The sequence below is a fragment of the Gymnodraco acuticeps genome, unplaced genomic scaffold, assembly GCF_902827175.1.
Source record: "Gymnodraco acuticeps unplaced genomic scaffold, fGymAcu1.1, whole genome shotgun sequence".
Classification (NCBI taxonomy): Eukaryota; Metazoa; Chordata; class Actinopteri; order Perciformes; family Bathydraconidae; genus Gymnodraco; species Gymnodraco acuticeps.
In genome coordinates this window covers 99,099-113,345 of record NW_022991937.1, presented here as the reverse complement: position 1 = coordinate 113,345, position 14,247 = coordinate 99,099, and the positions used below count along the sequence as shown (strand labels likewise).

Sequence of the window (14,247 nt, the reverse complement as noted above, 5' to 3'; positions counted from 1 at the left end):
ATGAACTTCATACTGTTCATTCATAATCTGATTGTCTTTGTAGCTCATTGTTGAAATAAAAATAAAAACATTACAATTACAAAATAATTATATCTACAGCCCCTAAACACACTGCTTTCATAAATAACACACTTGTTCTGCAATAATATGTTTTATGTTTCCTGTCATTTTTGTTAGGAAAGGACATGCCTGAAAGACACGACATTTTCTCCTTCTCTGAGGGTCAAGAAGAAAATCCAAGAGGAACATTAAAAGCTGATGTTATGAGATGTTAAGACCAGTAGGCTACAGGACATTCACTAAGAAACTACTTGTATTGTAAAAACAGTCAGCTGATCGAATGCAGCTATTTCCACATCTACACTCCATCAGCTGATTATTTCTATTTGCCTCACTTTATGAGCTTCACAACATGTACCTTGTTTTGTAACGTCACAAATAAATGGGGCCAATCTTCAGTCAGATGTGAATGTGTAATCTAACATTTTCAGTAAGAATAATGGACAAAAGGAGTGCAAATACAAATATAATTTATTGAAATGTGAACCAAAAGTTAATCAAATGTTTTAAATAAAAAGCACATATGGACAGAAGGTGTAAACCTATTAAATGTATTAAACACATTTAGTCAAATAAAGTGACAGACTAGGCCTGTGCAGTTGGTATCAGCTTTGCCCAGCATGGGCTCCTCCATCAGCCCTGGTCCTCCTCGCAGAGGAAAGACCCTCAGTCCTCTCCAAACCAACAGACAGGACGTCCATCACACGGAGGTTTCTCCCTGAAGTCTCTGCAGCTCTCTGGACACCATGCTGTCTCAATCCATCCACACTGAATATGAGATTGGGAAAATGAAAATAATAAATGCTTTAGACAATAAGAAACATAAAGTTGACTGTTGAGTTGCTCAGTTTTTTTAGATTGTCAATACTATTACTGTATAACTAATATCTCAGGTTAAGAGGCACATTCAAATAAAGATTGGTCTTTAAATACATTTTGTCTTTTGAATTGTTTGTCTAAAGTCAAGGATCTATAACTGGTACTTAGTTTTAATGATACAGTCTGGTTATTATGCTGTTTGGAGGAGGCCTCACAGGTAACAGCGCTAACTAGCTACCATCACATGTACCTTAGCTTGACTTAAATGTATTAAACGTATAGTTAAGTGACATCAAAATATAAATAACTAATGTCATGCAAACATATTAATATTTGCTTGATTCCAGTGTTGAATTTAGCACAATTGCATACAAACGTTAAGGGGTTTTAAGATTCTGAAGTTGTATGTTAAAACTCAATAACTTAGATTATTATTTATAGTTTTGCTAAATAGTTTCATGTCCGCTTACCTTAGAAACGTAAAATGCGACGGCAGCGTGCCGTGCAGATGGGGAGCATATTAGCTTAGCTTGGTAGCTTCAGCTAGCTCTGGAACTTCCAGCTCGGTGGCAGCAGGTCCCACCTCGGCTCCGCCTCTTTGCCCTTATTTGGAGCAGGCTGGAGAAGGTGGGAGTTGAACTCTGACGTCACTGTCGAGCCGTTAGTGGCCGACTCCGCCTACTAAGGGCTTCACGGCAACTCTGCAGAATCCTATGGGTGACGTCACGGACCCTACATCCATTTATATATACAGTCTATGCTTTAAACTCAATGACTTCTTGTCATCGCAGGGATACACAAGTTTTGAGAAATGTATCCTTTTCACTGTTGACTTCTCACACCTGGCATGTCTGCTGCAAGGGATCAACACCTGCTTTAGTTTGGAAACGTATTTCCTCTAGGGATTAGGAACTGTTCCTGTCCAGATTAGCACACTTCTCATCTAGGACGCAAGTGTGCCGACCGCTTTTCACTGCTTTGTCTCATGCAACAGATTCACTCTCATATCAATCTTTGCAGTTAAGACAATACTGGTTTGTACTCACCGAATTAAAATAATTTACCATCAGAAGCTAATTAGCTTATCCTGGCACAAAGACACAGGGTAGATTTGCTAATATAGAATGCTTATATAAGGACAGAGTTTTAAAATTGGCACACAATATTGTGAGTGACCTGAGGCACCCTCTTGCCTCTTACTTTGAACTGTTGCCATCCGGGCGGAGATATCGTGCCCCTTATTTAAAAAAGAACAGATCTAGGCTGTCTTTCGTCCCACAAGCCATCAAACTCCTGAATAAATGATGGCTAGGACGCACTGTTTACCCAGCTGGTCTGGCCCTGTCCCCCCTATTTCGCAAATGAGGGCCTATAGGCCCCTTGTCATGTCTGCCGATATCTGGTTTTCTTATGTCTGTTTGTTTTTATCTGTGTCTATGTTGTTGTCAGTGATGTATTGTCTTAACTTTTTAAATGCCTCTGTGATGTGCTGCAATCCATTTTCCCCTCGGGGACTAATAAGCGAATACTATACTATACTATAAGATAGTTTTAGATTGCTCTGTCTCAATGGTACAAAAAAAAAAAACAGGTCTCCAATTCAACCCGGGATATATCCTTGGTCCATATTCTCCACAATGGACGTTTTTATTGACTCGACGATGCTATCAACAAGACAAAATGGTAAGCTAAAAAGGAAACAATTTCCTTTCGATTTAGGGTAGTAAGGTTAACACACAAAAATACAACTTGATTATGGCTTAAGATAACTGCTTGGTTAAAGTTAGAGAAACATTGTTGGATACATTTGCAAACTGTGAGTGTTTTCAGTCTTAATGCTAATCTAAGCTAACAAGCTTCTGGCCGTACCTTCACTTTCACCTGACAAACATGAGCATGGTGTCAGTCCTCTTATCCAACACCAGGCAGGAAAGTCATTCAGCCTATTTCTGAAGTTGTCAAACTATTCCTTTTAAAGGAAATCTTGAATACAAAAAAAGAGAGTGAGTTTGACAAACGAACACAGATCTAATGTTGCAAATGATGAATAAAGTCACATCATTAGTAAATGTACATTATAAATGTTCGTGTTAGTTCTCAAATCTACTGTGTGCCCTCCACACATAACTACAGCCATTTGAATGCACGTTGGCCCCTTCAGCAAGGATAAATCAAACCCAAAGATGTCCATTATGTAATGCAGCATGTATCTGCAGGCAGGCTGCGGAGCAGAGAGATTGTTCTGGCTTAAAACTCACACCTCATATGACAGTTTTATCTAACTCTTTGTTCACATCCTAAGCTTCAGCAAGTGGTTTCAGACCTTGTGGAGGCTCCTTTTAGAGCAGGAGTGACACGATGAACATGGTACAATATTTCCACCAAAATCTATTAAGGTAACAATCTACTAATCGTTTCATCCCACAGGCCATAAGACTATTAAACACCTGAACTTTTTAAACAACATCCATAACATTCATCTGGCTGCTACTTAGAAACTATTTATCTAATATATCATATTCCAATAACTTGTTGCACTATTTCACTATTTTACTATTTTTCTTGCACTATTTTTTCTGCTTTTCTGTTTTATTGTATTGCACTGTTGGAGGAGCCTGAGACCTAAGATTTTCATCGTCATAACTACACTGTAGCTATGTTCGTATGACAAAATAAAAACCTTGAACGTACTTTATGTATGTTTTCTTCATTGTTTGCTCAATTTAAATAGATAAATACAATTGTTGTCTGTGTTTGCTTGAACTCTCCTTCAAAATGAATATACAAACATATGGATAAACACAGAATGGCCTTAGAAACTCATTATAGAATTGTTATGTATTGTTAACTTTGCTATAAAATCTTGCACTGTAAGAATTGTGCAGTGCCTGGTCCTGAACACAGCACAGAACACAGAGCTGTACACTTTAAGGACCACACAGTAAATAAGAGCATGCTGGAAGTTTACTCCAAGCGGAATTGCCATTGATCCCAGAAAACAATTCCACTTCCTCTCTCGCTGTCGGAGAATGATTCCCAGCAAAAAATAGAGCCCTAGGGATGTAAGGAAAATAAGTGAGGGGGGGGGGGATAGGAGGAGATGGAGGAGGAGAGACAGAAGGGAGGGCCGTGTGGGGAAACACTCTTGTGATGCCCCTGCTTTTCTTCTCGTGCCCCCTGTGCGGACTAACAGTTTGGCGTTGGGACGAGACTGAGCTCAGATACCGCCCACGAGAGACAGATGCTGTTGATGTTCACACGAAGAAGAAGAAGAAAGTATTCCCACCATCACACTGAGCCTTTGGTCGTCAGCTGATCTCCAACATCACCTGCCAATCATCCACTGAGTTAAAGGCTGATTTAGACAGATAAGGAGAAGCTACTTGATCAGAAACAGCCCTCAATACCACTCAAAGCAGGTAAGCCTTAAAGTTATCACATTACAACTTTCCCTTTTTGGTAAACAATGTGAGACCCATACTACCAGAGAACTAAGACTAACATCTTGAAGTGAATGTGAAGTCTGTGTGTGTGTTAGAGCCTCTGACCTCTCTGGCAGGTACAGCAGTACTGTATGCTCTGTCTGTCTCTCTCTACCTCCTCTATGCTTATAACTCTCATAAGAGACACATATATTCAAACAAAGTGCTGCCCTGGAGACTTGAGGACACAGAGCCACCAACAATGTGTTTAAACTCTATGAACGATGTGTTACTTCTGTGCCGTCTCAGGGGCTGATCATTCATCTGCGTTTACAAAATGTGTTTCCAACATGTATTAACCAATTCACCAAAGCGAATTTTTTATCAATTTTCTAGCATTCATTTGAATGCTAGAAAATTGATAAAAAATAACTAAAGGAAAATGCACACTTTTGGGGTCAAAGCCACACACTAATATCATTTAATCTTAAATTCCATAAACCACAGGCTAGATAAGTGTTAAATCAATATCACTGTGAAAGTCTTGCAATTAAAAACAATTCCAGATGAAGTATCATCTGAAATAAATATTCAACTTTTGGTAAGTAAAATTGATAGTATGCAGGTCGAAATGTGTTACATTACTATACCTTATATATTATCACGTTTAATATGACCTATGTATTAACATGTATGCTGTAGCTGGCCGTGGAGGAGCTGATTCGACCTACTTGATAGGCTACGTTTGACTGTGTATAGGTTAGAATTTATCCTTTCTATGCTAACATTAAAAAAAATCATAATCTGATGAACAACAAGTTACCAAATAAATCAAGTTTTGTGAAAAGCACAATTTTCCCCTCTGAAATGCAGGGTAGTATGAATGAAGTAGTAAAACATATAAATATTCCAGTACTTCAGAACGGTACAGTTATTTATTAAATGTACTTGCTTACTTTCCACATATAGACTACTTCATAAAACACTTTGGTGAGATATTTATATTTCGATAAAAGATCAAACAACATTTGCCAAAAAAGTGCAGTCTTTTGAATGAGTATCCACAACAAATCCTTGTCAGGGTAACATCAATTACTTCTGTGTCAGTGTTTTTCTATATGAAACCAAAGACACATTAACACCCACAGATAACAACTCACTGCAATACAAATGTGAATCCTACTGTCAACAGTCATAAAAGATATTTCCAAATATGATTCCAAATGTATTCCAAATGTAAAAATCTAAACAACAGGTTATGATTGTGTAAAGTTGCCTCATGCTAAAACAAGATAAAATGTGACAGGCTCACTTATCAAATTATATGATATCCATTACCAAAGATGAATTTATATCAAAGACTTTAAAGATAGTCTTGAAAATAATAAAGATCATAACAAGCCACTCATTTAATCTGTCAAGCTATCCAGGAATTTCAGTCGGGAGTGTGTTAGTAAGAATTTCTCTCCATGAAACACCTTGCAGCTGTCTTCGGCTCCAGTTTAATGCCATATGCAGCCAAACAATGGATCATAGCAGGCTGTGGGTCTGTGTACAGCAGTGGGCAGATGAAGAGCGAGACAGCCATGTAAGGTAGCAGCGCCGGCTTCTGCTGGTGTGACTGATATATGGCAGCCTAGATCCACGCCGGCCTGTAAGTGGTAGCAACAGGTGACTCCCATGAGTGTGAAATATTCTCCTCCCCATCCCGCGTCAGATCCACTTTGTATGTCACACTATCCCTATCTCACCCCTCCAACACGCCAATGCCGCTAAACTTAAACATGCTCATCCTTGATTGTAATCCCGACACACATGGGAGAGATATGAACGCCAGTCCTGAGACTAAACAGCTGCCGCAATGCACACTGGGATTGACCCCCTTCAAAAGTTCAAGTTTAAAGGCCATGCTTCAGATACAATGGAGGTCTTTTAAGATCTAAATTCATGTGCAATGGGCATATCAACAAAATGAATAATCCTAATTTGTTTCCATTATTCACTCCAATAAATGAAACAGCTTTAATCACCCAGAGAATAAGGGTATCAATCAAGTGAGTTTAACTGCAGCCTGGGTATGTTTGGCATCCTGAATGCAGGTCTGTTAATGTCAGCTGAGACTGATGCAACCTGTGTATCAATGTGTTCGCGCAGAGCACTTGTGTGGTTGGTCTGACATTCTTTTCCTCGTGCTCCGCTACGGCTGTTCCACTGAAACGTTGCTGAGCTGTCACAACACTGCAGAGTGAACTGTAACTGGGAAATATGTTTTGGTTATAGAGCTGCTGGCAGGGGATTTTTGTTTGGGATCATTTAATGTCAGCTTAAATGTAAAGTTGATCTACTTTAGTTTACGTTATTTAACGGAGGAGGCGTGTGGCGCAGTGGATAGAGCCTAGGTGTTGGTTCAAACCCCACTGCAGTCAGCATGTCGTTGTGTCCCTGAGACAATTCACCCCAAATTGCTCCTGTGGGGATTGTCCACAGTATTGAGTATGTAAATCGCTTTGGATAAAAGCGTCTAACAAGTAACAGGGAGTATTTTCTCAGGAGCCAACTAGTAACAAAATACATTCAGTCAGACAAACAGCATGCAAGAAACAATTTGTCAGATAACCAACAATTAAGAAAAACTAGTACAAGAGTATATCAAAACGTCAGATTATGTAGTTTTATTATCTTGAGAAAATTAACAAATCTGGCTTGAGGAAAGTTTGCAGTTTATTCCATGTAATAGGCACCAAATAGCTGAAACTAGAAAATAGATGTGCAAATATGTAATCTCTAGGTTAGTTATTGGATCTTGTATAACATTTCTAAAAGAGAAAATAGGCTGGTTTGGAAGGTTTGATTATCAGAGTTTTAGATATCTATCATGAGATTATTAATTTCGGTCCATCCACCTTTGTGATGCAGAGAGCAATTGATGTGGAATATGTGCAATTCAGATCACTCTTTACACGGCAATGATGCGTTTGACATGTATAATCTTTGATAAAGCATAAAGGGTTTCTACACAGATGAAATACTAATGATTTGGATCCAAATAAAGTATGTTTAAAATGTGGGAGCAATGCAGTAAATCTTCAATGAATGGTTTTACTTTACAAAAAAACAACCAGAGATTTTTTTTACAGCAATCAAATACATTTTTAGGAAAGTATCAAGTATTTATTGAGACTATAAATGTATGCCTAATGTAATTCACTCACTGTAGAAAAATGTCCTGACCAGAAATTGTACAGACATGTATTTACATAAAATATCCTACAGCAGAATCACTGGGGCAGCTTGCCAGATATGGCTCTTAACAATTGTTTTAATATATAACTTGGTCCCTTAGTCTGGGCCTGTGTGCCCAAATGTGTCCCTTTAGAATATGTCAAACACTTTTCAAGAGAACAAATGAGTTTCCTTACTGTGTTTTACTACCTACTGAATAAGATGAAATCATTTGTCAGTTAATGTAGTTTTTAAGTCCGTGCATTGAGATCATTTTGGAGATTGCTGAAAAATGTTCTTCAACCTTTCAGACACATAGAATAACACTATTGTACTTTATACCATAGGCTGTGTAAATACTTTTCCCTCCACTGATGTCAGTCTAAACATTCCATATTAAAGGGGAAGCAGGACAAGAAAATGCATATGCAGCCATCTAATTGCCTGTGTGTTTATGAGGACGGCGCAGCGTATCCTGGTCCTCTGTGAGGATCCGGAGTCTGTCAAACACGGCTTATGTGCTGAGAGGTACAGATCAGTGGAGGAATGTTTAAATCAACCCTGCCCCCTGTTGTTCCCGGCCTGTGGATGAATTGCAGGCTGTGGGCAACCAGCTAGTGTTGGAAGGTCAGTTTTTAAATTCATCGACGAAAGTATACATTTTATTTGGCCATTTTTTTACTTCTGGCATCATGATATATCTCAATTATATTATACAGTATATACTCTATGATTTTGTGAAAGATATAACTCTGAAACCTTCCTCCACATGCCAGTTTACAGCAATAAAAACATAGTTTAATTATCCTATAAAAACCTTCCAAGTGCCTAAGGTGCTACCACAGTCCCGACCAGAGTCACTGCGATCTATGGCAACACTGAGCATCACAGCAGGATTCGTTGTTTTGTTGCAGGGTGGGGGGAAAACACACATAATGTATTCCTGTTGCTCTGCAGTGAGTCACAGCAGCCGCCGTCTCAAGTCAGTGTCATCTGACTGGAAATTATAATCTAGCCACGTTAAAAGTGAGTCTGGTCAACTTTGATACGACACTGAATTTGTGAAATGATTGTACAGTAGTTTTGGAGTCTGCTTACTGGCATGGTTATTCATAATGACTCTCAAACACTTATCTTAGATTGTTGTTCCCTGGGAGTCTAACTCTTACCCACAGGACACACAAACGCACCGAGGGACTCAGATATAACGTCAAAGAGAAATGACTCAATGCACCATTTGCGCACTTCACCATTTTGAATTCCTTAGAACCAGATTGTCCATTACTCTGCCACAGAGATTATAAACAAATATGACAGCCATGATGGTCACCAGGCAGAGCAGAGTGTTCAGCAAAGGGCACAATGCATCCCAGTAAATCCATGGTTATTGCCACAGGACACACAGGAGCACAGGTGTCAGACGGCCCACAGTGGAAGGTGATTTTTACAGCAAAGGAGTTCACTGGGATGTCTCGGCTGTGACCTCGCTGCCCCCCCCTGCCTCCCACTACTTTTAATACCGTATTCCTTTTGTCCTTCGGAAATCATATTGTTTGAGATTGCTTCCTCTGAGAACAGGAAGTGGCCGTTGAGGGGAGATGACAGAGACAGACTGGTTTGAATTAGCATATTTTATCAACTTTTCTCAGTAAAGAAAAGCACCATTTATACCATACTGTGTATACATACTATTGTGTTTACTGTACTACATAACTATACCAATGGTAGAGAGCAAGTACATTTCCTCAAGTAGCTTCAGTGTTATTGGTACTTTACTATATTTGAGAGAAGTGTTTATTATGGCAGTTGAAGTTGTATTGAGCTTTTCATACCCGAATCAGCTTCTTAAATAAGGCAGTTCACTAGCAGGAGGAGGATAAACCCAACTGACTACTGAAAAAAATGTATTCAACTGCTGTTAGTGTCATATTTTAAAAGCTATAGTGCTTTAAGTAAAAGATTAAGTGATGACCATCTACAGCATTAAATAGCTACTTGTTAATGCATTTGACAAAATAATAATAATGACTCCTTTCAAGGCGTTCATTGTGGAGTTTTACTTGAGATGCTTTATTTAAATTAAATGTAGGACTTTTTAATTGCCGCACATTACATTTACATAGTGGCATTGCTTTGGATCTGACAGTGACAGATCAGTAAACTCTCACCTCTCCTCATCTTTCACATTTTACAAATCAGGGAATAGATACCAAATGAAGACATTGTTTTACAAAAGTAGTTAAGTTGTCTTCAATCTAGATTATTTTGATTTTCCAACTGTATTCTGCAGCAAGCTAGTCATGACACACATCAAAATGAGGGTGTATCACAAAGGTCAACTTTGAAAGAGTCCAGGGGGAGATGTATTGTTAGCAGGGTCTGCACAGGTAAGGAAAGCCTGGTGTCAGTGTCTGCTGATAACAACAAGGCTTGTGTGTAATGTGTGCCTCCTGCTATTGTGCTGCCTGGACTCTCACTCCCTTCCTCATTCAGCTCTCTGCCTGTTTGTGATTTACGTTCAAATAAAGATCATCAGCTTTATCCTAGGAGGGCTTTGAGCCAGTTCCCGGAGTGAGACAAGGACCCGCTTCACTAACTCACAATCCAACATGGTTTGCAACTATGACCAGTGTGATGTTAGCGTGTGAAGGAATATGCTGGAAAACAAATGGCAGACCAAACTTTCCTGAGCTACGCACTAGCCCATCAGCCACGGCGTTGATAGAGGTTGAACATTTCCTCTCGCATATGCTGTGATTGAATCCAATACGGTAATAATAAGGAAACTGTCTAAATGGCAGATAAGTATTTAAGAATGTCCCATAGACTTGCTTTGTTACCCTTCTTTCCATGCTTCACAGATAAAGAGCACGACGTTTTGATTTTCCATCTCATTGCCATATATATACTTGATAGAGACACCAAGAGGGGGGGGAGACAGACTGAGGGTTATAGACCATCTCTCTCTCACACATAACTAGTGTCATCGTCAGCCACAGTGGACAGTGGACTATGCAATGGGAATAACTTATTATGGAAACAACTGCTCATGGATAACAATGGGCGGTAGATGAGAGGTGGTAAGAGATAATATTAACTCCCTGTTTGGTGTTTTTTATACTGTGATTGTCGCGATTATACTGTATATCCTACCTGGCACACCATTAAAATAACAGTTTATCTTTTTAACACGCAGCGTTTGAGGAATGTATACGTTTTTTAAAACCTTGCCAAGTAGGGCACTAAATTGAGACGTGATAAGTGTCAAAGTTTATCTTCAGCCGTTTTACAGTGTTATAACTCATTTAACTTTGAAGTCTAATTGCATTATAAAAGCTGGCAGTAGGCGACAGTACATCGTGCATTTAGATGTCAGAGGTCACCCCTCAATGGAGTTAGATGGCTTTTCTTAACCCCTCAATGATGGGGTCACTTATTGCACACATAAAGCTGTCTTGTGAACTTCCTTATAGGGTCATTCTTAGCTGAGGCTCGCCAGCCTGTCACTGCCATGTTTGGGTCTAACCTAAACTCTAACTAATGCTGCAGGTGAAAGCACACAGTGTATAGATGGAGAGATCAGATTGACGCTCTCAGATGGATTGCATCATGTCTGAGGTTTTCATTACCGGAAAGGAAAGGACATCATGGCTGCAGTTCTGTTGTCGTGAGTGAACTCTGCTGGTCAGGGACCACAGGCAAAATAGAAACCATGCAGCTCAGGCCCGTCACTCACAGCATTGAAAGGACAAAGTCTCCTAGCTTTGACTTGCCCCGCGGTGGCTTGTTATCCTCTCAATCTGACTATCATGCATAATTTGGAGTTAGGGAATGTAACCACATATTGTATAATATTAAGATATTCTTTTAAAACATCCTCATTATTTACTTTTGCATGACTCCTGAACTTCCTCTGGCTCCCTCATGGGAAAATGGGTGTTCTCATGCCACTGTGTCCAGTCCTCTAGCAATTCACAGACGGAGGAGCTATTTTTATGCACATTATGCTACCCATACTCACAAGCTCACAAGCAAACACACACACACACACACAGCTCATTTCACATATAGAGTATACAGAGAAGCTGTCTGACTGATTGTATTTGTTTCTCTTTTCTCATTTCCCCCCCCTCTCTCTTATGTCCATTCTCCACCTCAGGAACTTCACTTCTTCACCTCTATTGCACTATTCTTTAGCTCTTCCTCTCCTCCACCTCCAGTCTTTGTGTCTCAGGTGTGTGCTAAGGCCTGTGAGCAGTGATGGGGGATTGGAGTCTCCTGGGGAATTTCCTAGAGGAGGTCCAGGAACACTCCACCTCAGTCGGGAAGGTCTGGCTCACCGTCCTCTTCATCTTCCGCATCCTGGTCCTTGGCACGGCGGCCGAGTCCTCCTGGGGCGACGAGCAGAGCGACTTCCTGTGTGACACCCAGCAGCCCGGTTGCACCAACGTGTGTTATGACAGCGCCTTTCCCATTGCCCACATACGCTACTGGGTGCTGCAGATTGTTTTCGTCTCCACGCCATCCCTCATCTACATGGGCCATGCCATGCACATTGTCCGCAGAGAGGAGAAGCTGCGGAGGAAGGAACAGGAGGAGAGAGGGGATAGTGAAGAAGACCTGGAGGAGGAGAAGGAGTACCTGCAGCGGAAAGAGACCGGAAAAATGTCTTCTGAGGGGACTGTCCCTTTCCGCCTGAAAGGAGCGCTGCTGCAGACTTACATCCTGAGCATCTTGATCCGCACAGTGATGGAGGTGACATTTATCGTGGTGCAGTACAGGATATACGGGGTGTTCCTCAGGGCCCTGTACCTGTGCGAGACCTGGCCCTGCCCCAACCCCGTCAACTGCTACATGTCCCGTCCCACAGAAAAGAACGTCTTTATCATCTTCATGCTAGTGGTGGCCGGTGTGTCTCTGCTGCTGTCTGTGTTGGAGCTCTACCACCTTGCTTGGAAAAGCAGCAGGAGGTGTTTACGCAACAAGAGGCTGAAGAAGAGCAAACACAGAGCTGTGACGGTGTCTGCGTCTCTGGAGCCCAACAGCCCACCTCTGCCCTCGGCCTCCTGCACCCCACCCCCTGACTTCAGCCAGTGTCTGGCAGCCAATGGCTCCATGAACCCCTTGACCTCTATGGCCTCTCATCCCTTCAACAACAGGATGGCGCTGCAGCAGAACTCAGTCAACTTGGCCACAGAGCGGCATCACAGCTGCGACAACATGGAGGACGAGGGAGACTTTCTGAGGATGAGATACGACCACGTGCCCACAGAGCTGCCAAACAGCTGCGCACCATCACCTCTGCTGAACTCCGGCTGCATGAAGGACAAACGCCGCCTGAGCAAGACCAGCGGGAGCAGCAGCCGGGCTCGACAGGACGATCTGTCCGTTTAGCCGGGGAGAGGAGGGGGATTTGACTTTCAGAACCAAAGAGAAGGGACTAGAAGATCAGTTTAGGAGGATACAAGTGTCATTGCTGAGTGAAGGGGTCAGAATGTGAACACAAGCTAATTATGCAAACTGGCATTGAAGCCTGCAACTTGACTACAGAGGATGGACTAAATGTTCACTTTAGACCCTGAGATATATGTGTGTGGACTATGTGACCTTTACATGTGTAAGCTCTGAGAGCAGATAGTATTTGTGAACCAATCTTTCCCAGTGTTAGAACAACTGAAAACCAAACTGCAAAATAATTTTTAAAAGAGAACAGGGTTAACAGGTGTGATACCAGTCTATTGCACATTTTAGTTAAAATCCAAAAACATAAGGAGAGGAAAATACGTAAGTGTGAATGACAATGATGCCTGGACGTGAGATGACGTAGGGAAACCATTTAATTGGAATGAGAAATATGATACAAATCTTAACTATTTAATTAATTACAACATTGTTTTTCTCTCCAACTGCAAAAAATTGAGACGCATAGAGAAAACAGGGAGTTAATATGCAATAAACTGTGAAGCTTGCTAAATTGGATGGTTTTCATCCAGGGCATATGCAGTGCCTTAAGAAGTTTGAAAACATTTTTATTTTTGTCATACACCAAGTTTTTATGTATATTTTCTTTTTCCAAAAGCCAAATCAGATTAAGCCATATTTTGACTTGCTAACCTGATTGCACTACACCCGGGTCAGGTAAAGTCAACTGTAAACTAAGAATAATCACCAAACATTATAAATGACATTTTAATTCAAACTGTGTTCATTGTGTGCGTTGTGACAGGATCATCTGTGTGCAGAATGTAGCCTGATTTCTTTGGAGAGAGATCCAGGGGAGAAAGAGCTCTTGTCTGAATGTTGTTATGAGGAGATCTGGCCACTGGGTGGAAACATTGCTCGTTTTTCTGTTTCTGTCCTGGAGCCATTGTGTAAATAGTGAATTTGTTCCGATGCAAAATGTATGTTTTAGTTGATATCTTCAAATGTATTCGATTACATTTGCTGTGTCTCTTTTTTATTTTATGTATCATCATTGTTTAGGTTGTTTGTCACAGCAATTTGTAAATGAACATCCACTGCAACCGGGGGTTTAACACATCTCCTACAACAACCAACCACAGACATTGTTTTGGTTTTTCCACAGAGATTTTTATGCAATAAACGTCATCATTACCCGTTATAAATCAATAAACCATCAACTGTACAATCTACGCTTGTGTCCCCGGATGTGGTAATTAAAGTTTTTCTTAGATCTCTCTGCAACGTCAACATAAATAAATCT

The 14,247-nt window shown here is 40.7% G+C and overlaps 1 protein-coding gene across 1 annotated transcript; it reads left to right on the top strand.

Moving 5' to 3' along the window:
• Positions 1–4,086: 4,086 nt before the first annotated feature.
• On the top strand, positions 4,087–14,176 carry gja5a (gap junction protein, alpha 5a). The gene is made up of 2 exons (XM_034200402.1): positions 4,087–4,298; positions 11,683–14,176. The coding sequence occupies exon 2, from the start codon at positions 11,784–11,786 to the stop codon at positions 12,915–12,917; it is 1,134 nt and encodes a 377-aa protein (XP_034056293.1). The 5' UTR covers positions 4,087–4,298; positions 11,683–11,783; the 3' UTR covers positions 12,918–14,176.
• The last annotated feature ends 71 nt before the right edge of the window (positions 14,177–14,247 follow it).